This window comes from Cataglyphis hispanica, chromosome 14 (genome assembly GCF_021464435.1).
Source record: "Cataglyphis hispanica isolate Lineage 1 chromosome 14, ULB_Chis1_1.0, whole genome shotgun sequence".
Taxonomy (NCBI): domain Eukaryota; kingdom Metazoa; phylum Arthropoda; class Insecta; order Hymenoptera; family Formicidae; genus Cataglyphis; species Cataglyphis hispanica.
The window spans coordinates 131311-156020 of record NC_065967.1 but is presented as its reverse complement, the minus strand read 5'-3'; the positions used below and the strand labels follow the sequence as shown (position 1 = coordinate 156020).

Here is a 24710-nt window from a genome sequence, read left to right as displayed (position 1 = left end):
AATAGAAATTATTTTTTAAATAAGTATTTTTTTTTTTATATAGATTTGGTTCCAGAGAAAAAGAGAATATTCTTCGCTTTTAAAGAAACGCAAAATGAATTCAAGACTACAGAGCTATATGAAAACATTTTATTATCGCTCTTAACAATATTTTAAACAGACTTCTCTTTCCAATACATAAATGTGCGTGACATGTAAGACATGAAAAAATGCCACGTACAATGTATACATTTGCAGAATAAAACGCTTTCTGAAATGACTCATCCTAAAATGAGTGAATTTGAAGCAATTAATTTCTTCGTTAATTTTTATTGATCATACATGTGACGTAAAAAAAATATTATATACTATTCTCTTTTTTCTTTTATAATTTCTCTTTCCTTTTCTGCTATTTGCAACAGATAATTACTCATATAACTGTACAAAACTGTATATGACAAAAATACCGATAATTTTGCTGATGTGAATAAAGTATCGGTCCCTGTTTCTCCCGGTCACTATAACCACCATTACCCCCAGCGGCGCGACTCATAAAGACGTGCAGGTGCGTAGAGAGCACGCACGTGAGGCTCATATAGAAAGGATACATGTATATATAACGAGCACGTCGCGTCGTGCTATACGACCCTTTGCGAATTACGGCGAAGATAGTATAGAGCGGCGTATCGAGCGGCGGCGGCGGCGGCGGCAGCAGCATCGTGGAAGGACGGAGGAACCGCGGACCGCGCGCTGATCATGGCGGGGGGGTGGCGGTGGGTGGCGGGTGACAGGGGCAGGCGGCGGTGGCAGCGACATGGAGGGAGAAACGCGCGCGTTGATCGGTGGTGGCGTGGCGGCAGTATCGGATAGAGACACGATACGCTCGGGTCGTCGCCTCGTATCTCGCGTCTTGTCGTGCCGCGTGTCGTGGTACTCGCCACCGGATTTCCGTTTCGATCGAGAGAAAGAGAGAGAGATCGTGTATCATTCGAGTGGTGCGCGAATGTTATGTCGCGTCGAATTATGTCAATACTGGAAAGATAATGGACGGAGAGAGAGGGAGCATTAACCCCTGATAACCTCGAGAGGCAACGACTCCGCGCGCTGCTGAATCGATCGATCGGCGATTTCAGGAAATTCCGGTGGTTTAAATCGAATCTGGTCTCTGTGGATGAAAATTTTTTGAGGCTTGGATGAAGTAAAATGTTGATGGAGGTGGTATGGAAAGATTTAAGTATCTGATTATATGTATATATCGGGATGCAAACATGCAAGAGACAATTAAGGTAGACTGAGCGTGCTTCTTAAACTGGGACCCGTATTTTATGAGTGAGTTTCATAGACGGAGTATATTTTTGTTATTAAGGTAACGAGTTGGATGCCTATGTTTATATATAGAAATGGAACGATTTAAATATTCCTAGAAAGAGATTCCTTTTCGCGTTCGTCGAAAAGGTTAGAAACCGAGAGACGATCTTGCGCATGCCGTCCGATAAATTTACATGCATACTATGTGCGCAATGGTAGAGTAAAACATTTTTCAAGAAATAAATAATGAGAGAAATTATTACAGATTGACTGGAAGATAAAAAAAAAAATCTGCGACACAGTATCGACATTACGTTTTATATCGGTTAATATATCTACGTCGCATAACGTCTAATACAATGTGTCGATGACACTTTCCTGCATCGATGAGTAAAGAGATATCGGAGATGTTAAAAAAAAAAAGCATTGATCCCTACCGTTAGCTTAGAGGATGTCCTCGACCGGTATTCGATCGATTTCTAATCACTGAAAGCACTTTTATTGTTAGTCTACGTTTTTTTGTTCAGCTTTAGTAAACGACTTTCAAGACGAGAGTGTATGCGATAAAGAAAGAGATAGAAGAGAATCGATAAGTGCACGAGAGCTTTGTGCCTTGTTGTGTCGTTAGTATACGCAGTTCGCGCAGAGTGCTTCGCCCTTTCCTAGTTGTTGGCTTGGCAACCGCGTGGCGATACCTCGAGTAAGGGCACCGACGTAATACCCCGCACCCTTGACGACGATGTCGACGACGTTGTAGCGTTCTTCGCATCCCTTTCTCGTCCTCCAACGAGAGACCGAGTTGATTCACGAAGAATAATGCAAAAGAAGTTGAAAGTCAGCTGATCGAAATTCTTCGAGGGAACCAAAGGAAAAGCCAACAAGAGCGAAGGCGTTCTTCTATCGATTTTTGATTATCGTTATCCGAAAACGAATTGGATAAACTGAATCGGAAGCTTTCATCATAAATCATTGATCTAGAGCTTCGGTCATTCGCGTTAATCGCGTGGAAAGGAAAATCTTGGATTACGATCAAAGTCGTAAATTTCGTCAATCTCTGGATCTCCACGTCGTCATTTTGTTCCACGGCACTCAAAAGCACCAAAGATTAAAGATTAAAGTCGCTGATCTTAGAAATAATCAATTTGAAAAGAAGAAAGATAATCGCGACAGCAATCTACGAGGAAGTTTCGTTATTGCGAAAAGAGAGAGAGAAAAGGGCCTGGAAAAATTCTCTCTCCGCAAGAGAGGGGGAAGAGAGACATTTCTGCGAATTTGAGGAATATCTTGAGGAAAAAGAGGGTGAGCGTACGTGAGGAGTGCATGGGAGAGGTGCACGATCCTCTCAGAGAACCCATAATGCTTTGCTTCGTTCAGGGATTCTATACGAAGGATGTGTCGAAGCCGCGGAGAAACAAAAGGTAAATTTAGCACATGCATAATATCGATTAATATCAAATGTGTCTTGGAATTCCTCGAACTTTTTTTTTTTAAACATCCGTTTCGCACGAAATGATTAAAATTCTCGCTCGATTGCTTATATATGAGATATGTATCTTGAGATATATGAGATCGGATTAATTTATCATTATTTTATTTCTCTGAGCCATGATTAATGAAATTAGAAGTAAATAATAAATTTATATATAAATATAACATATAATATCGTTTATATTTATAATATATAATAAATTGTTTTATTACTTGTTTATGCAAAGAACTATTAATTAAGCGTATGAAATTGACCGGCAAGGAGTAATCAATCGGATATCTAATTAATGAAAGGTTGGCTACGTTGCTACAATTTGAATTCAATGGCAGTATGGCGGTTGAATTATTTATTATTATTAAATATTCTACAATTTATGTAACGCGTTGTTTTACATAATTGTGTAGATTTTTCGTGCTTTACATTTTTTTTCTCTCGACATATATTTTATATATCAATATAATTTATAATAAATATACATATGTTATTTATTAATAAAAATGAAATTTTTCAAATATCGATGCAATTTTGGATGAAGGAGACTACGACATCAATCACAGATCTCCAAATTTACTCCAAAAACTAATTGTTACGATTATTAATCATTGTGAATTTTATACACAAGTTTTGTACACAAGCTTTCGATGCCGAAAAGTTGCCGAAAATATAGAAGCGGAAAACACAAAATAAGAAATTTAATTTCTTATTCGCAAATTAAAATGCAGAAAATGCAGATTTCGCAAATTCTGATATTAGTTCAAATTATGCTTCCTTTGTATGAGAATATAGAAAAAAAATTTGGTACACGCCTCTCTGATATGTTATCTTTTCCTGTGCTAAATACGGATGCGAGGAAAAGATTTATCGAAGGAAGATCGTACTAGTATCTTATCGCACAAAAATTAATATAGAATCAAGAGAGAGAGAGGGAGAATCTTTTTTCTTTCGGCTAACAGCGCATAAACATTGTCCTATTTAGGTCACTGACGTCGCAAGCATCGTTTACAACTGGTATACGCTGTATAGTATACGAAGAAGATGAGAGAGGAGGAGAGACCAACGATGCTCGATGCGACGAGAGATCGACCGCAATTCCGGCCACGCGTTCCTTCCTCCCTCTCTGTCTCTCATTTTCTATCATTATCTATGTCTTTTAACTATAATATATATATTAGGATTCTATGAGATGTACGGTCGAAGATTACTTCACGAAAGTTTATGCCAATTTGCGTAATAGGATTTCGCTCATTGAGAAATTATTCCCAAGTCGTTGCTTGGGAAACTTTGAAGAAGAAAAAGAGAGAGAGAGAGAGAGAGAGAGAGAGAAATAGGTAGATTCTAAAAATATTAAATATTTACGTTAATTAAAATATTATTAAAATGTTGATATTAACATTGTTTGCGATTTGTAATGGAGCGAGATGAAAACTTTAATGATTAATTTTAAATTTAATTGAAATTAACTTTCCTTTAATTATGATTTTTCGTTTTACAAGCGATTGAAAATTTAATTTTCCGCGAAGGAATGAATATTTCGAAATAAATAATCTCTTCTTGTATACATATATTTAAAATCAAACAAACTTTAATCTCCTAAGATTTTAATTCAATTTTTAATATCAAAAAATTTCAAAGAATATCGATCAAATCAGAATTAAAAAATATTTTACCAAAGTTCAGGTTTTTCTCTTCTGTGATTTATCATCATAATTTCAATGTAAAATTTTTTTTTTTTTTTTAAATTTACATACGCATTATATCTTTGACTTACCATTTATCAAATATGAAGGATCTTTTATCAAGTATCATACGGTGTTTAGTTAATATCGTACGTTTTTTCTTATTATTTGCGTAATAACGTATAATTTATGGATGCAAATAAGACGTTTAAAAACTCAAGAATTTATGAAAAAAGGCGAGAATATATCGAGTGCGTGTCGAGGCGCGATTGATAAAAAAATCTCGTACGTGACGTACATTACGATGTTACATGATCAGCAGCGAATAAGAATAGTATCGCCAGCTTCTAATTAATAGCAGGAAACGAGGAAAAATAACAACATCGCGGCCGGTATATTTTCTAACTGCGGACTCATCATCGGCGTGCGTTTTCATCGCATCGCGAAGAAATGAACGTTTTTAGTTTCAATGCGATTCGAGAGGAAATAGTCCGCTACCGTGCGTCCAACTGTCCACATGTTGTCGAATAATGATATACGATGATCTAGCGTCGCAACAGTCGTCTAATTGATATAATTGGCCCGATCGTAAGTTAATGTATCATTTTTTTATCGAGCTGCAAGAGCTGCGCTATAATTATTTTTCATTTCAAAAAAAATTTATATGTATATAAGTAGTGTTTGTTAATTTAATATATTTAATGGCCGATATATTATACGCGCGACAGTTTCTTTAATTTTTTATTTATTTATTTTTTATACAAGTTATTCCTGATGATTAAATAATAATTTTGAATTAATACTCCGTCATATCTCGCTTGAAACGCAAAAATTTTCTATTCACTATCTCGAAGCTTATAATCAACCAGAAATTTTCAATATTTCGCCCATTTCTAGAACATTTTATGAACTGTCGAATTGTAGAATACGTGTTGCGCTAATTTGGGACACGCTCTGTTTCGAATTTGACTGTGCGCTGTCGATGATATCGTCGGGTTATATACTCATTTTACGAACGATCGAATATCATACGCTGGTCGTTACCCCAAAATAGCGTACGGTAGTTTGACTCGATGTGAAACGGTTTCGTCGTGACTTGGACCGTTATGATTACGTGGCCTTTGACGGCTCTCCGAGCCTGGTATCTTCATTTATAAGAACGATTACTTCAAATATAAAGCGACGTGATACTTTTATTCACTCGAGTATTGTCTCGATGCAAATAGCAGAAAATTGATGTGCATTGGAATTATAGAAACCTTTTCATTAGCAATGCAAATTGAAATTAAATTTAGAGTTACATTAGAATTATTTATGATATTTAAACAGATTTAATATAAGATGTATTTTATACGTAACGAAGGAAAATTAATTCGATAGCTAATCTGTGAGAGATACCGTTCAAAGTCTTTTAAATGGATATCTCTCGATATAGATTTAATTTTAATTTTATTATTATTTCTAATTTGTTCCTATCACAGGAAGCTTATCATTTTTATTTTATTTATTATAATATATAATATTTAGTATTGTATGTCTCAATTTCTTTCCTTTTTTGTTAATTATAATTTATTAAGTATTTAATCAATTTTTTTATTTTTGTTAATTATATAATTTATTAAGCATTGAATATCACTTCCTCTACGTCTTATTCTTATCTCGTTTTCTGTAGCATCTAAATGCAACATCTCTCGTTATGAATATGTTTGTTTTTCTTTGGAAGGGGACACGTGCGATTTTCTTTCCTTTCAACTTTCTTCCTTTTTTTTTTTAATATTCTAATTCAATTGCGCGAAAATTGTCGTAATTCTCAGAATTGCGAGTTTTTTATCCGCGCGGGTCATCATAGGCGATGTAGCGCGCGGGTTCCTAAGGTTAATCAGCATCGGCGGTCTCGGGACGCACACAGAGAAAGAGGAAGAAAACCGCCAAGTTGTCTCTTCTCTCAGCTCGTAGAACGACGACCTCGCGTGGCTCGCTCGTTGGCGAGCGCGGTAGCAGCAGCTGCCGTCAACGATCGCCGCTCGCCGTCGTCGGCTCGTTTTCACTGCGCGTTTTCACATGGCTCCGTGGCTCGCGGCTAGCTCTTATTCCGCCGACCTCGTCTCATATACCGTGATCGCCGTAACTTTTGCGCTCTACATCGCTTCATTCACGACGCGCGTGTCGCGGCGGACCACCGCGCGCGTCCGCTAGAATCTAATGTTAATGTCTGTATATATAAATAAGAATGTCGCCGAGCAAAATCCTAGAAATGCGTTGAAATTGCAAAATTAGTTTTTTTTTTTTTTGATTACGTATTTTATTTAGGGAAATAAAGATTTTTTTTGTACTGCGAAAGATTTTAAATATTTATAAAAATTGAATTTTTGTAAGAATTTGTTTTAATCTATCTATTTGAAAGGATCGTATTGGAAAATTTATATTTTGGCATTAATAATTTTTGTCTTCGAAAAAGCTTCTGATAGAATAATAATAAACATATAAGCAGCTCAAATATCATGAAAAGTTTAAATTAAAAAGTTCAGATTAAAAAGTTTTATTGTAAATATAAACTTTGGATTTGACATGTAAATTTGAATTTAATACAAACTTGATGCGAAAGTTACATTAAGAGGGAAGTCATTTGAAAGTTTAAGTGATTATTATCTTAGGTATCTTTTCTTCAACTAAGCTGCAACAACTCAGTTCTGAGATTTTTGTCATTTATGTATAACTTTATCATTGGTTAAAACGAGAATTAATTCCGCAAGATCCAATCAATAAAATTAAATTTGATGACTCGGGTCGATTTCTCTTTCTCTCTGGCAACGATATTACGCAATAATCGCGGCGGCATTGGGAGAAATCATATTTAATCTGACCTAATAACGTGTTTCCAGCCAAGTCAGATCTAGACATATTTGCATTCGTGATTTAATAATTAACTCATCGTTGAACGAATATTTTTACATGGCAATGGTTAAAATTGAAACTTGTGAGCGTGGCGTTGAGAGAAAGAATTTTGTGGAGAATTGATTTTTAATTAGAAATATAATATAAAGAAGAAGAAGAAGAATAAAAAATCTACGAAGCTAAAATTATAGTAATATATACAATTAATTTTGTAGATATAACAAGAGAAAATTTTTATTTAAATTATATTTGTTTATTTTATTGATACAAAAAATAATGTATATAAAATAACGCAATAATTTTTTAAGTAAAAATTTCTGAAAGTAAAATAAAATTTGTTGTGTGGAATTTTATTCGCGTTTGACAATGGATTATCGGCACATGCGCCTGCTATTTTCTATAATCGGGTGGTGACACAGATATCGCAGAAAATATTCAAGGTTGCGATATAAAATAGTGCCACGTGTTATGGGGGACAAAAATGTTGTCATATGTAAATCCATACGCATAAAGTACAATTTTAACAATTATGTTATATTTTCTTTACATTGAAACTACGAAATAAATGATGTATAATATTCAAACGAGATTAATTTTGCGCAGATAAAGTTATCAACAGATTCTTTGACAAGTTTCAGCTGGATATTATTAATGCATAAACTAGATTTTATATATAAATATAATATATGAAATTCTTTTAACAAAAATTCTTTTAACAAAAATTCTTTAAAATTTCAATCATAGAAAATCTTTTTAAACATGCATTTCACACACACACACACACACACACACACAGGGATAAATAAATAGGAAAGGCATGTTTATAATGACGTATTTAACAATCTCGATTTGACGTACTTTGCTTTTCGCACAAGGCTGTCACCTGTCAGACGAAATGTTGGTCCAGCTGACAATCTAATCTGAAGCCGACAGGTTTAATGCGTTCTCGGTATCATCCATCGCAAAAACTTTCTGCGATAACCTTGACTGCACCATGACCTCTTTTCTTTAATGCACTTCTCTGCCGAATGCCATAATTTCTCACGATCGCTTCATCTTCGATTAACCTTTTTGTTTATTTTTCTTCGTTTGACAAGTTTGTCGAAAGCTCGCCAAGATTCTACACACATGTTTAAGGACAATCACGATTTTATTGGCGCCTCAAGATTTACGAAAGAGAAATATTCAAAATCTCAAGCAATATTATATGTTATCGAAAATTAAATTTTTTTTTTGTATCTACATTATTCTAAAAAAATACTCTAAACTAAACTAATAAGAGCGCAGTAATTTAAAAAAAAATTCTTAATAATAAAATTGTTTAATAATTGATTATTGTTTTGAAATTTCTTTATGTATAAATCTTTAAATATAATTTTGTTCTCAATTTTGGTGTAATTTGCGACGTGAAATAATTAATATCGTCTTGAGTTGTTTGGTACGATGCATTTAAGAGTTGGTCTAATGAGAGCTAATTGGGACAGGACGCGACGAAATGAATAATGCAAGGTATGAAAAAAAGATGACATTGAGAGGGGATGAGCACGCGTGAGAGAACACTCGTTGTTTAAAATTTCAAGTTGAAATATGAAGAGCGTTTATAGAGGTCGAGTACAGGCAGGCGCGCGCGTACACGTACAATTGTCGTATTATATACTTATAGGTACAAAACAGGGTTTTCAATTATATAACGAAATATATCAGGGATTAAATATCAATGTTTTATAATAATATCAAAACGTTAAAATATTTGCTATGCATAAAGAATTTTTACATTTTTTACATTTAATTCAACGAGGCGAAAATCCTAACTTGCCTGTTTCGAGGCTAACAAAAGACAACCTTTAAAGGGTACAATTTTTCATATTGTTTATAACATTTTGCGTGGGACCAATCGAAAAAAAATGTAATAAGCTACAATACTCTTCTAATTTTGAAGGTCAATCGATTTTTTACATTTATAAATAGTATCATTACATTTATACGAGTACATCATAGGAGTGCAAATATATATATATATATATATGCGATCACACATATACATATATCTGTCATTTCTTACACAAATAGAAAAACGTATGCGAGATTAAATTCGATACTAGTCAAATATTCAAGAATCAGTCAATAAGTAATCTTACCTTACATATTGATATTACTCGCTATGCTTTTTTGAAAAAAAAAAGATCGTACATTCTATTAATAAGAAGGTTTTTCACAATATCTATTGTATCGTACTTGGCGTGTGTCGTAAACGCCAAGTTCTATGATATTTTTGTGCAAATGCGTTACAATGGCAATTTGTATTTCGAGTTAGTATATTAGCATCTATCGTGCATGCGATATTAACATTTACGTAAATCGAATTATCATATATACCGTAAGAAGCCACGTTGAATGGATTTTATGGATTTATTGGATCAGACATTCGTATGTTCGTCGCGTAATTTAAGTCCGCGATGGTTGCAATTGTGATAGTTTTTCAGCTTCGTCATTATGAGATATGTAATTTACACATTAGGACAAATCGAACAAATATAACTGTTTCTTCCAATTTCCTAAGTGAAATTCGATTGCTCCCTTTTACATATTTTATCTCATCGCTTTTGTAGTAATGAGTATTTATTAATTATTATTAAGTTTCGATTAAAAGATAGGATAATTAATGAAATATGAAAAAATTAGTAGAAATATGCTTATTTTGTTATGGATCGTGTTTTATTGAATAATATTGAAATATCATTAAGTTAAAGTTAACGTTTCATTTTTATCTAATATTAAAAGAAAAAAATGTGTGAAAAATTTATTGGCAGAAAATACTTTTTAGCTAACATGTTTTTTTTTTTTAATAGCGAGTATTTGAGTCAGAACTTTTATTATATCGGAATATCTATATCTATTTAATAGCGATAAAAGTTTAAAAGTTGCGCCAATATAAAATACGTTTATTTAGCAGTTTCATTCTTTTTTTTTTTTTTTTTTTCTAAGATAGATAAGTTTGAAATAATTTTTTAAAAATTAAAGATAAAAATTGAAAATATAATTTTCATTTAATGATTTTCATTTAAATACCATTTCAGCGTATATATTTTTAAATGTACTGCATATAGCAGTATAAGCCTGTTTTTTTATTCGAGTTTTTGCTAAGAAAAAGTCTACATCTCAAATTCAACAATATATGTTTTTTTGACGTTTTTTTAATGGCACATGATTTTTTTGCGAAGGTTTATTAATCTATTGTTCGAGTGTATCTTCACTCGACATGGACCTATTGGTAATTTCATAGCGAAAATTCCTTGACCTGCTGATGCAAATTATCCGATGAGAATATTTCATGATACGTCGCGAAATTTTTTTCGGCGTGTTTCTTTATTCTTGCTTCGAGGAAAAAAACTTTAACACCGCGAGCACGAGCATAATCGACTGACTGTTGCTTCCATAATGTCTGAATGTGATGTTGAACGTGATGATAAAGTTCTGTTTATCTGGAATCATCGCCAGTTTGAACATGTATAAATGCATAAAATAAATAAAACATGTAGAACTTTTACATGATATTTTTTTCTAGTTTCGAAAGGGAAATGGAGAGAGAATTAAAATTAGATTAAATTCAAACTTTGCAGAAAAACTGAACGAACGGCAATGAAGGAAATAAATAAGAAAATAGCAAAAGAATTTCTCTTTCTAAATTTCATACCAAATTTCTTTTTTATTTGTAGAATTTTTCATTTCTTTAGCTAAGATTCTGTCAATTTCATTTTCACTGGAATGTGAATTAAAATATAAAGTTTGTTAAATTATTCTGATCATTAGCGATGATTAGATATTTTTTCGAAACCTTAGGGGTAAGAATATAAACACAACATATATATGTAATACATATGTATATATGCCATTTGTGCATATGGAATGTAGGAAGGCACATACATATGTTGTTTTTTTGAGAGCTCACAACAGTGACTAATTACTCAGCATCATGCGATCGCATTCATTACATCAACTATTTTTTTTTACACGCTCTATAAGAAAAACATTGCACGAAAAAATGAATATTATATAACAATTTGAATTCTTTTCAACAAGACCGAATCAACAAAGAAAGCGTAAAATTTTGGAAAATTTAAGTATAATAATATCTATGATGTTATAATTGTTTGTATAGAAAGATTCAGAAATATAATTAATAAATATTCTTTTCTCTCTTTCTAAATATACACATGTGTATACGATTAAATATTCGATTGTCATTGCTGGCATCATATTCATCAACGTAATGACGTATTCAAGCAAGATCGATTGATCGATTATCGATTATCGATTATCGATTTGAGCTTATTAATCGAATTAAATGTAAATAAAACAGTTATTCGAAATCGAGTGTTTTTCTAAAGGAAATTCGTCATCCACGTGTATTTTGCGATGGCACGTGATGATGTTTTGATAAATGTCATTGAAAGACAAGCATTATAAGTGTGAAAAGTTCTATGCAATTAGAAATATACATACGCGTTTTGTTAAATGAAATTTTATTTATTTTTAGAAATGTTTTGCAAATTTTGAGGAGCATCATTATTCGATGTTTTTTTTTTTTTTTTTTAAATAGTATATAATAATTAAGTATAAAACAATTTTTGAGAATTTTTTAAGATATTTTAAAATATTTTTTTTGTTTTTACTATATTTCTTTTTAATGTGTTTAATTTATTTTTACTTGTTTATATATTTTTTAAAATTATTTTCCATATCTAAAATCACGTTTTGAGAAAGATATCTTTTATACATTATTTTCTAAGAAAAGAGATGAGCGCTAAAACTCGCAACTCCAAGAATTCGACGAACGGCTCGATGCCACCGAAGTGCATAAATATGCAAACACATTAGCCGCCAAGAAAATGCATAAGACGGTATCTGCATACTTGCGTATTCTTGTGCGATCGCGCTTCATTCGAAAAGAAGTATTTCTTTTCGTCTCGTTACCCTAACACATCGCGTTTGATCGCATTTGTCACACTCCGCTCAAAATTATATATTAATTATATAAATTATATTAAATTATATAATAATTTATCTCGAAGATTGAGCGAGAACGTATATTGTTTATCGATATTTACTTTAATTATATTTAGAGAATATAAATCCAATATGCTATTATTTATATTTGATAATAGTGAGATCTGACTGACATGAATCTGATATTAAATGAATTATTGATCTATTACCAATTGTTTATCGATATATATTATCATGTTACATGAATGTAGACTTTTTATATTTATATTATCAAGATAAAAATTGTATAGATTTAATAGCTTATTTTATATTTTTCAATAATGTTTAACAGAGAGATATTTTATCATTATAACGAGAGAGAGATCTCTTTACGTAATGTCATACTGTAAATCAAATTTTTTTTTTTTTTTTTTTATTTATAACAGAAACTTTTCCGTTTATGTCGCGCGAGTTATGTTGTGTTTTATGATATAAAACAGAACTTTTTCAGATACCTTTTCCGGATCTCTAACACCACACGTTTATATAGAACTTTGTACAAGTGTCGCGTCGCGTGACGTCCTTTTGCGGCCTTCGAGAAAGACTCCGCAATCGCGCACACCTGACGCATCTCAATAATGCAGAATATACTACACGATACTGCATGTTGCTGGACGTCTTTTTATCGGCATCATTTTTACGAGGCCACGTTCGCGTAATGCACAGAAGGGGGAGAGTACCTTTAATCAAATTCTGAGATGTGTCCGTGACCGCTGCGTGCTGCGTGGTATAAGATAATTGTAGTTGCAATCGTACTTTCCGCACTCCGATACGTTATTGTATGTGCACCTTACGCTAAAGCAGTCGCCGCGATCAATCGGGTATTTTAACGACTCGAGAGAGATTAATAAGCCAATTAATTTCCCGGGTAGAGATTTCTTTTCGATTAGGGTAATCGCCCATCACAATTGGATATCTCACAACTTAAAAAGATTAATAGGAGAATTAAAAAGATTAATAGGAGGATTAATCTTTTGAGCGGGCTTTCGGATTAAGATGTATATGAAAACACTCGGGTCGATTTAGCATTATTGTCCCTGTGGCAAAAAAATGTTTATAATTTTAATTTTTTATTAATTACAGTTTATAGTTATAATTAAATAGTTTATAATTTATATATACCACAGCTTCTATATAATATTTAAATTAATTAATCTTTATATCCCCGCATTTTGTTTATATCTGTTTTTTATCTTGCTGTGTTTTTTTAATATATTGCGTACACACACACACACACACACACCCACACATATCACAAATATTTTTATAGCTCTATAGATTTTGTCTCTGTATATTCACATTTTTTTTTACATTTTTATATTTGTATATTTTTTATCTTTTTATGTGTGTATGTCTCTGTATTTTTCTCTTATCCAAAAATATATATATATATATATATATATATATATATATATATATATATATATATGTCTATTTCTCTAGCTTCACAAACGATTAGTACGTCATTTAAAAAGAGTAATGTATTTGAGCGTTGCTATTGTTGGCGTTCGATTTTAGACCGTGGATAGAAATCGAAAAAAGTGTTAATCTCGTTACTCTTATTGATATGTAGTATGAGAGAAAGAACGTTCGAGTTTTCGGGAGCAAAGGCTGCCAGACAACGCGACTCGACGACGAGTGTGTGTGATCAACGAGAGAGAGTTACGTGTAATTCTTTTCCAGTTCGTAGACATCAGCGGCTAATGGCAAAATATTTTGCGCTTCCTCTCGGTTCAACAGCGTGTCGCGTTGCTCGAGAAACTCGAGCGTGTGTTTCCGCATGCATCAATTTGTCGGGGAATGATATTTATTCAAACAATGATGCAAACTGGTATAAAATTCCCTTTTTTCCTCGCTTTTTCTCTCGTAACTGTAATTATTTACAATGATATTTGGATTTTTTATTTAAAAAATAATACGTTTATTACATGAAATATTCGCTTATGTATATTATTATGCAAGATTATACAGAGAACAGAGCTTTAATTTTTCTATTTAATTATTTTTTTCTTGCAAACTCTAATACTCTAATATGATACAAGTGTAAATTTATCGTTAGTATTATAATGTATTGTTCTCCCAACACCCGTTAATACAAATTACAAATCAATTTCTTTCGATATTATTAATATATTAATGATAATATTAATGTCACAAAAAATAAGGAAAAAAAAAATATATAACATTGCGTTATTGTTTTAAATTTAAAGCGATGAGAATCGTCTATTGTTCTTGCAAATAAATTTCATTCTTTCAAGAGAAATTTTCATCCTGTTTTTTTTTTTTGACGCGTAAAGCTACATCGTTAACGCGGTGTAAGCGCGATCCGCCACCGTTGAATTTTATGGGTTTTTCTAGTTTAGCGAGACGAGTTTTTTCGTCCGCGTGTACTTTTGTCACATCGTAGGTACATAATATTCGATCCGAATGAATAAAGCGCGGCTTCGTAAGTATTGTACGTAAGAGTACGTAAGTACTCTAGCCGCGGATTATAGATCAGACGGGTTATATGTACGCAGGTGCGCACTCGGAAATTTATCAATTATGAAAAAGGTCGCGAGGTAGGACACCTTGTACGTGTTCAACGACGATCAGTCTGACATCCCGGCTGGCCCGTGGAGTACCGGATTCGCGTTCGCGAACGTCGCGCTCATCGATACTTTTACTACTCTGATCGCTTTTTTTTCCGTTTGACAAATTATTCTCCAATCAATCCCTCTCCGCTCTTCTACTTTTTGCCAATATCTTTATTCGACGAAAGTATCGGACCGCTGGATCGGTACGATCTCTTCTTGCGAGAAAAACTGTGCGGAAACGGATCTTCGTTCTCTCCGTGAAAAGACCGCTTCAAGAATGAGCATCATTTTTCTCGCGAGACTGGCTCTGCAATCGCTGAGTGCCAAGTGGCGGCAATCGAAGAGGAATATTCAGAAAGTGTCGATACCAGCGCGGTTTTTATTGAATTCTTTCGTTCTTTTGCGATCGTTTCGTTTGTATTCGTGTGCGTTCGTTTCGTTGTGCATCGTGCGGCCACGGCAGGCTGCCGCTTGTTAAAGGCAACCTGGCTCATTGAACCCCCCATGAGCTGAGGAGGTGTGGTTATTCTCGCGCCGCGAAGAGAAACCGAAACTGGTTCGTTAGTCATCGCGACGCGTTTTTTCGCTTCGTTCGGCTTTACCTCATCTCGATAGTTACTTTTTTTTTTTTACTTTGCTTCTCCCTCTCTCCATCTCCTTCTTATCCTGCTCTTGTTATCCGTCCTTGTCTCCTTTCCTTTTTCGTTTCCGCATAAGTTGGCTGGCAATCAAGCTGACCTTTGAACTACCAACTATTTATAATTGCTGCTATTTTTCTATTATTTTCATTTGTCAACTATTTTTTATACTACCTCTGTCATCCTCTATTTTTTTCCTCGATCGCATTCTGTCATTATTCAGCTCAAGCGATAAGCCGAATAAAAGCAGATAAAGTAGACGGTCGCGCCAAGTCGCACAGTGACACATTGTGTCACATGTGCATAATCCACCACGTTACCAATCGTCGTTTGAAAGAATATATATTGTGCTGAATTATATTGGTGAATCATCGCATTGACAATCGTGCGATTTTTGATAACGAGAATAATTTTGATAGATAATCATTTGGACATTTTCTGGTTTCTGTTCGATAACCAAGGGGATCGATTTGAGCTCACGACGATTGTCGACCGACTGGCAATCTTCGTTGAAGCTATTTCAAAACATAAGCGTTTTCGAAGAAAATCCAGGAGATATTGTTATCCCGAAAGCAATAATAATAATAATAATAATAATAATAATAATAATAATAATAATAATAATAATAATAATAATAATAATATTGTCTCTCGCGAAACGGAAATGATGGAGTTCGAAACACAAGCGTTGATCGAGCTTTGTTTTTCTTCCCGCCCACTCATACTCACCAGGGCAAGGTACGTGAACTTCCAACACCTTACTTGGTTACGATTTTACAAGGAGAATAATATCTTACGAAAATAATGTCGTGTATATCTTATCCAAATCACAAATTGATCGCAGACATTCGATTTAATCAAAAAGAAAAGATCACTTGAAATCACTGTAAAACAAAAATTGCACACGATATATAGTAGAAAAAAATCACTCATGCTTACCATAAATGATAATTGCAGTTGACGATGCATCGCTGTGTAACAAGAATCTTTGAATATTACGAAATTTGCGTACAAATGTTTGGTTAGCGAAAAAAAACTCTTATCTTTTTATTATATTATTTCTAGATAAATTACAAAAGTTAATTTGTAATGATTCTTTGATTTTAGAATTGAGCGAAAAATAAAAAAGTTGAAACAATATTTGTTTTTCATCGATTTTCAACATCTATATTAATTGCTATATTCATTTATCAGAGAAACGTCTACTATCATGTAAATTATTTTTCGATAAAACCACCATTTACGCCCATCAGTTTATAAAACTAACGCGCTTAGTAATTAATTAATATATTATTTATTGTGTCTATATAAACTATAAATAAATAATTCTCTGTTGGGATAAAAAATGTGTCGGAATATTGAATAAACGATAGTGAAAGAGATGAATTTGAGAAAAATTACAGCGCAGCTTTGCTCTGTCCAATCCTCTGTCTCCCCATCAAATCCCATCTGATTTGTCTTGTTGGCAGGTCTGCGGGGTCCATAGGCGCGCGGTCGGCACCCAGCACACCCTCTCAAGCTGTCCCCGATGCGTCGCAAACCGCGGGCCAGCAATCGATCAGCGGGTCCCAGCTTACCGTGGCCGGCGCCAGCTGTCCTCAGCCTCCGAGGAGCCCCAGTCACGCGGCCTTGCGATGTAACGACAGGTGAGAGGTCCCGATAGAGTCGCGGCAACACACTAAAAGTAAAAATAGAAATAACAAGGATGGGGGGATGTTAGTTTTAAGCAAAAAATTGCAAACATGATATAAATTATATATGTATGTATTTTAGTATCCGTTATTTCTTTAAATATCTATTTTATTCAATTTTTATGACAATATTTATAGTAGAAATTATACGATGCTTTTAAATTATAGAGAAGCTATATCTATAAGCTTGCACGCGTGATATGTGTGATTGAAGCGCTTTCTTTGATGAGTTTCTTATATCATTTTTGCGACACGGACAGTGATGAATAGCTTTGTGTATATACTTATGCGGGCTTTTAATAACGTTATCGATATCTCGAACATCTCTATTTTCGCGGAATAGGCAGTTGCACGTATATGCTATCGGCTCTCGAATATATTATCGATGAGGCATTTCTGATAATGATAATGTCCGCGCACCTGTGCACACATTGCAGAAGAGAAGAAACAGAGTGAGAGGAGAGTGATTATCGCGGAAAACAAGACGTTACATGTTTATGCGATAAGACATTACAATTAACTTATCTCTCTTTCTCGGGAAATATTTCCGTATGATATATAGTTGCCACATTATAAGTTTATATATGTGAGGTGAGACAGCTTTTCTTAGTCGATGAAAAAATACCTATATGGGAAATAATTACGTAACAGCTAAAAAGTTAGTGGACATTTTAGCTTTTCCGCAATTAATTAACGGATGATCAACGACGCATTTTCTTATGATATAAAGCAATATTATTTCTAAGTTTGAATGCGTGTAATTTATTGAAGAAATTTATAAACTGATAATGATTAATAACTGTCTCTCCCTCTCTTTCTTTTTCTTTAGTCTCTTTCACTTTTCTGCCTAAAGATTTTATTTATGTTTGCGAATAATCTATCGAGATTAGATTAGATAACGTATGTATTAATTTTAGTAGATGAATCAATCTTATATTTAAAAAATGATACAGTTCAGTTTTATGTGAATCATATATTATTTTTTCTCACATTTCTCACCGCAGTTGTGTAACATTTTGATTGTGTTATCTCGTAAATTTTAAACCTAAATGGATACTACTCATTGATTTTTGCAGTTAAAGTAAGTAGTTTTCGAATCTGAAATTTTGCGTATCGTGTCGAATAAGGCAATACGTCGATGTAGATTGAAATATTCATCGCATGTTTAGCGTTAAATATCGCATAGTTGGACAGCACTTGTAACGTTAAATCATGTCGAGAATAGAATTGTGTTTTGAAACAGTTCAATCGTGTGAGAATGTTTTGCGACTATTCTTACAATAGCTGTGCCATGCATGCCGTTCATAAACGGTTATTACGATACAAAACATGACGTTGCAGGAATTATCTAGGCGTAAAGTTGCCTTTTGTGATTAAGCCGTCTCGATGCAAAACATAAGTATCTCATCAATTTTCTGACAGTATCGCGTCATGTTTCTTAGATAAAATTAAAAAGATTTTTTTTTTTTTTTTTTGTATAAAAAGTTTGTTTTTATATATAAAAAATATATAAATTTCGAATTTTTTACTTACGAATATGCTTGACCTTTCCCGTTGAGAACGATTATTAACGCAATCTTTTTTGAATATTTACAAAGTTTTTTGTTAATACAAAAAATTTTAATTAATGAAATTTGCGCGCTTACTTTTTTTTTATCGTACTTTTTTTTTTTTCAAATATCTCGACACGTCGAAAGAAATTAATATTACCCGATAAATATGTATAATTCTTTTCTTTATGCTAAGCCTTTATTGATGCTAGTCTACCCAGTCTCTACTTTGTGTAAGCTTTTATACTTCATTTATATTTATGTTATGGAAATATTATTCTATTGAATAAAGACAAATTTTTCAGAGGTCAGTTTTAACAGTTGCCCGATAGAGATTATGATCTCTTTTTATACAATGACATTAAGTGTATACAGAGACAGTGTTGTGAAAGATAATCCGGAACAAGTATACTACACGACACGTCACATTTATCCTTATCAATATCAATGTTAATGTGTAAAATACGGGGAAAAAAGAAAGCTCGATATCGCTTCCTGTCTCGTGAATGTCTTCCCGAGATTATATCGAGGTTGGCGACTTGCAACTCTATCACAAATCCGCACGTGCGTGCGCACGCACATCCTCTCTTCTCCGTCTTTCAATTTTTTGATCTTGTCACATATCATTAAGTATCGGACTTACGACGTTTGCATCCGTTATTTATCGCCGCGATTTTTTTTCTGCGATGGCTCAACGTATACTCCGGACAGTCTGCCACGTGTTATCATCGATGTCGGTTGGTAGCGGATTGTTAAACCCCGCCGCCGGTTCTACTTGCATCAGTCACGCGTTATGTCGCACATCGAACGGTCGCCTTACGAAGGCTCATGTACGAAGGAAAGATGAATCGACACGGTCAGTGATTCGAATTGAGATTGACGTTTTCGTTATGCAATACATTACTCTGATCAGAAGAAATCTGATTGTACGAGGGGAATTAGAGAATATATATACTTACAGTTAGTCATTTATATTCTTAACATTAGTTACACTTGTAGATATTCTCTATACTCGGCAAGTATCCGAGTTTTCATCCGAGTAATATCTGGATTTTTCAGAATACTATAAATAAGGTATGAATATAATTATCACCAATGTTTTGCTTATTTTAGATAATTTAATTATCATTTTTTGATTAAATAATTTAATAATGACTTTGTGGAAAACGGAAATATAAAAAATTATATTAGATCTCGATGCAGTTTATTCGATAAACGTATCCATCTTACCTTTTCGTGTAACATTCAGAGGAAATTTTGATAATTTATAAAGTATAATATTTGTCTATTTAAAAATAATCCTCTCATACAAAGCAGTTATAAGAAATATTTCGACGAAATCATTCGTTTACGTTGCTTTGCAATATCGAAATTTTCAAAAGTGAAGGCTTTCGTATTTTTTCACGATACGCCAGTTTTTTCACGACTCAACATATAAATCTATATCGCTATTGAATGATAGTGATTTTTAATACGATTGTGGATCGCTGCGAACACAAGTATTTATATGAAATTGCCTCGAGTTTTAAAACGCAAAATTGAACAAGGAGAAACAACAACGAAAGATGCAAAGATGGGCCAAACGCGGGTGGAAATGTGGGGCAACGATTTGTGGAGTATCTCTATTATGGGCAAGAAGAACAAGACAGAACAGAAAAGATCCGACAAGTTAGTTGTATTTCTTTGATTAAGCGATATTACATACCGTGACGTTGCAATTTTTATTGCTATTTTTAAAAGTTGTCATGTAAGGTCATATAAACTTGTCAATAAAAGTCATCAAAGTTAGTTTGTTGATGTTTTATTAATTATATCGATATTTAAAAATGCAAACACATGATGAATAAGATATGCAGAGAAACAAATTCTTAATATTTTTTAACAAATCGCGCGATAAGATATAGATGGAAATAATATAAGTGATAAGAATGAATCTGCGTGATATTATTTTTCTCACACGGAAATTGAAATCAAAATTTCTATTTGTCATAATTTATATTTTGGAATGAAAAAATATTTTGATGCTTTTTTAATTAAATAAGAAACGAGGTTCATTGCAGTTTAATCTAAAAGCGCAAGATAAAGATTTTAAATTACCAAAGTTTGTCGCAATTAATTACCATATTTAATTATCGTCGAGGAAAAATATGTTTTAATCGTAAAACCTGTTGCCCGTATTCCATACGGATATGATATGCAAATGCACAAGTATATTATGTAATTCATTGAAAAATTATTCAAGATAAAAAATAATCGCACTATATATTATGTTCGGCAAGAAGAGGATAACTCTTGTGCAATTCGTTTACCGTTCAACTCGTTATCATTATGTGACCCTTTCAGGTGTCAGAAAATCAACGATCTTTGAACTCCTTTCCGTGTTTTAAATTCCCGTCTAGATATACCGTAGAAAGTAGTTTCTATAGTTAACATTCGTTACGATGCAAGTATAAAATTTGAGCGCGTAAGCAGTAAGCGGAATATTCTTCTTCGGCATCTTCTTACTTGATAATATACACGTATATCTTGATGACAGTATTTTCAAAGTGTGCGATGACACTGATATAGAATGAAACGTATGCGATAGTGTCGACAAAAGAGGTAGTCTTTTAATAGATCTTTTAGATTCTTTATACGAATCGTGTTTCATCTAATAATAAGGTGTGATTCATCGAATAAGTTAATTTTCTATCTTTTTAATTCATGAGAATAAATGTTAAAGATAAACTACATTTTGACTATATATGTATTGCCTCATTAACTATTTTTTAATAATCGCAAAAATGAGAAATATTTTATGATTATAATTACTGTTATACATAAAAGAACTTTTATAATCGCACGCTGTTATTACGTTGAAATTTTTGTTTCGAATAATTTAGAAAAAGTTAGTTTTTCTTAAAATTTTCTTCCTCTCTTCACTAAATTTCGACAAATATTCCGATATTTCAGACAAATTTTTTAACTTTTCTGAACTTTAGACTCACAATTCTCAATTTACTATTTATATTTGTGTGTTTGAATAGCTTGTACTAGTCAGAACATTCTCGCTTAGATTATTTTTTAAGGAAACAGGAATTTACTTTTTGTATATTTAAGAATTTTAATAATATAATTTTATATGTAGGTACGCTATAATTATACGTAGTCACCGTAAGTAAATATTCTACCGCGTAATGTTTAATATCTGTAAGTGGGAGTCTTACATTTTTGCTCTCTCTCTCTCTTTTTTTCAGTCACCTTTCGAAGCCGTTGAGCAGGAGTACACCATCGATGGCAGCGGGCGGCGCGCAGACTCCAGCAAAGGTTAGCAGATCCTCGTCGAGGTCGTCGCCGACGTCCACTAGCAGTGCGAGACAGAAAAAGTTTCACAGGCATTTCAGTCAGGTGAATATTTTCATCATTCTCTTCCTTCCTTTTTGTCTTCTTACATCACATAACGCACATTATATTATTCTTATAAAGCAGGCGATGCTCCGGTGAGAATTTTTATCGCACCTCGTAATCTCCTGTACAAAATATTTATATTTTAATTTTATATCTGTGGCACTTGAAAAAATTTAGATGCAGACGATGTATATTTAATCGATGTATTTGTCTTCTCAAAACAATTAGAATTGTTTATAGGAAAATATGTAAAAAGAAGAATGAAGAAAGAAAAATATTTTGTAAATGTTGCCTCTCTCAACAAATAACGTAATTCGTTTAATCTCGATTTATCATCATATTAATCACCTCTCTGCTATCCGATACAAAACGTTCTCAGACTGTAGGGATGTAAAACGGGCGTACGTCAATGCACGCCTCGATTGCGTACGGTATAAAAATACTTGCCTTTATCTGTCGGTGAACTTCAGAAAAGCAAAAGACTCTCAGATGTTTAAATACGATGATACTCAAAATCAATGGTATATGGTTATTATGAAGATGTTGTTAGAATTCATGATTCGGCGAGTAGCACAGCCGATTTTCTCGACAGATAAAAATTTATAATAGTATATATAGCGTCACACTGTGTATAAAAATTATTAATGCGAGTGTGCGAATGTATACATTCGCATTGATTGATAAACAAAGTAAGGAAGACGATCGTCGGCTTCAAAGCGAGAGAAAGAATCGCAGGATTTGTAAGTACTCGTAGGAAATAACGATGAAGCAAGGAAATCTCACGCGTCGCTATGATTTTACGCTTAGATTACACGAAGAGATGGCATATATCCCGCCGCAATCTCGGCGGAAGAGCAGTACCGACCTAATGCGTAGCCTTCGAAATCTCGTTTTCAGGTAGCGGATGACGAGCACGTGCTCAATTATTACAGCTGCGCGCTAGTGGGCGACATTTTGCTGCAAGGTCACCTGTACATCACGCCCAACTACTTCGCCTTCTACAGCAACGTGTTCGGTTACGTGACGAAGCTGCTGATACCGACGGCGTCGGTGCTGAAAATCAGCAAGGAGAAGACCGCGCGTATTATACCGAACGCGGTAGCGGTGACCACCGAGGAAGAGCGACACGTCTTTTGCTCGTTGCTGTCGCGCGATTCGACCTACAAGCTGATGAAGCAGGTCTGGGACGCGGCGTTGGAACCGCGCGCGACGCCAAACGCGTTGCCGGCCCTCGACAACGATACCAAGTTATTAGCGCCGGACGCGCTGCTCGTCGACGATTCCGAGGTGAACGCCGCGGAGGATGAATCGAGCATGTCTGAGAGTGGCACCGACGGCATCACGGCAACGACTTCTTCCAGACCAGCGGCCGTTGTCGACAGCACCGACGTTTCAACTGTGGCGCTCAACAGGCCGAATTTACCGCCCGCCAGGTGAGTCTGTCTTTTTTTTTTTTTTCTTTATCTATGCATGAGCAATTAAATTAATTTCATTAAATAAGTCTAATTGATCTATTGATAAATTTATTAGTCTTAAATTTTATTTTAGTCTAATTCAATTAAGAGAGTTTACTTAATTGCGGTAAAATTAATTGAGATAAGTCGAATAAAAATTTGAAAACAATAAAAATATATATATATATATAATGATAGGAAATGAAAAAAAATTAAGCAAACTTTTCTCTGTGTATCTTTGCGTAAAATTGTAATAAATTGCAATTTTAAGTAATTTCTGCCAAGTCTTTTCTTAATTTATGCAACGCTTTGTGATATACGGTATATTAAATTTATTCTCTGATGGGCGTGATTCCATTTATCTTCCCACAGATTTGAGACAATGGTATTAACGAAGACACTGATGCCCAACAGATCCAGTAGATTGAGATTTCTCTTTGCCAACGGATTGAGACCTGGCATGGTGATAGCGATACTGGTGGGTCTCTTGGCAATTCTCTATGTATCGGCGGCTTTAATGATGATGCGCATCGATAGGTTGCACACTGCTTATCTTAACCATCCTCTCGTCTCGCCAGAACGTTTCACGCAGGATCGACTATTGCATTATCTTAACACGAATCTGGATCAAATTGTAAAGGTAAAATATTATCCCGTCTGTATCTCCACTCTTTCGCAATAATAAAGTACAAATTTGTATCGAATGATCGTGAGGAATCTATTTAAATCCCTTTAAGTAATTGCCATTTTTATTAAGATTTTTTACCGTTTTACTAATAATTACGGATAAAAGAAGAAAAATAAAATCTGTAGACGTAGTAGTTTGCATATTAATTCTCTTTTAATTTTATAATTTATATATTTTTTTTATATAGAAGATATAAAAAATGCATGAATCACTTTATTACATATATTTATGCCAGATTATGTTCAAATTTTATCTTATCACACTCACGCACAAAGATAACTTGTGAAAAGAATCAGTAATGATGATGACGTCATCTAATCGATTGATCCAAGC

General features: G+C 33.7%; 1 protein-coding gene across 3 annotated transcripts in view; it reads left to right on the top strand.

The window, feature by feature from the left end:
- LOC126854481 (uncharacterized) overlaps positions 1-24710 on the top strand; it is a 55470-nt gene that overhangs the window by 26042 nt on the left and 4718 nt on the right. Inside the window, exons 5-8 of one of the 3 annotated variants that reach the window (XM_050601268.1) lie at positions 17077-17253; positions 22085-22235; positions 23112-23668; positions 24062-24329. In XM_050601268.1, coding sequence (XP_050457225.1) covers positions 17077-17253; positions 22085-22235; positions 23112-23668; positions 24062-24329 — 1153 coding nt within the window. The remainder of the gene's footprint in view (positions 1-17076; positions 17254-22084; positions 22236-23111; positions 23669-24061; positions 24330-24710) is intronic. The other 2 variants (XM_050601269.1, XM_050601270.1) reach the window with 2 other exon arrangements.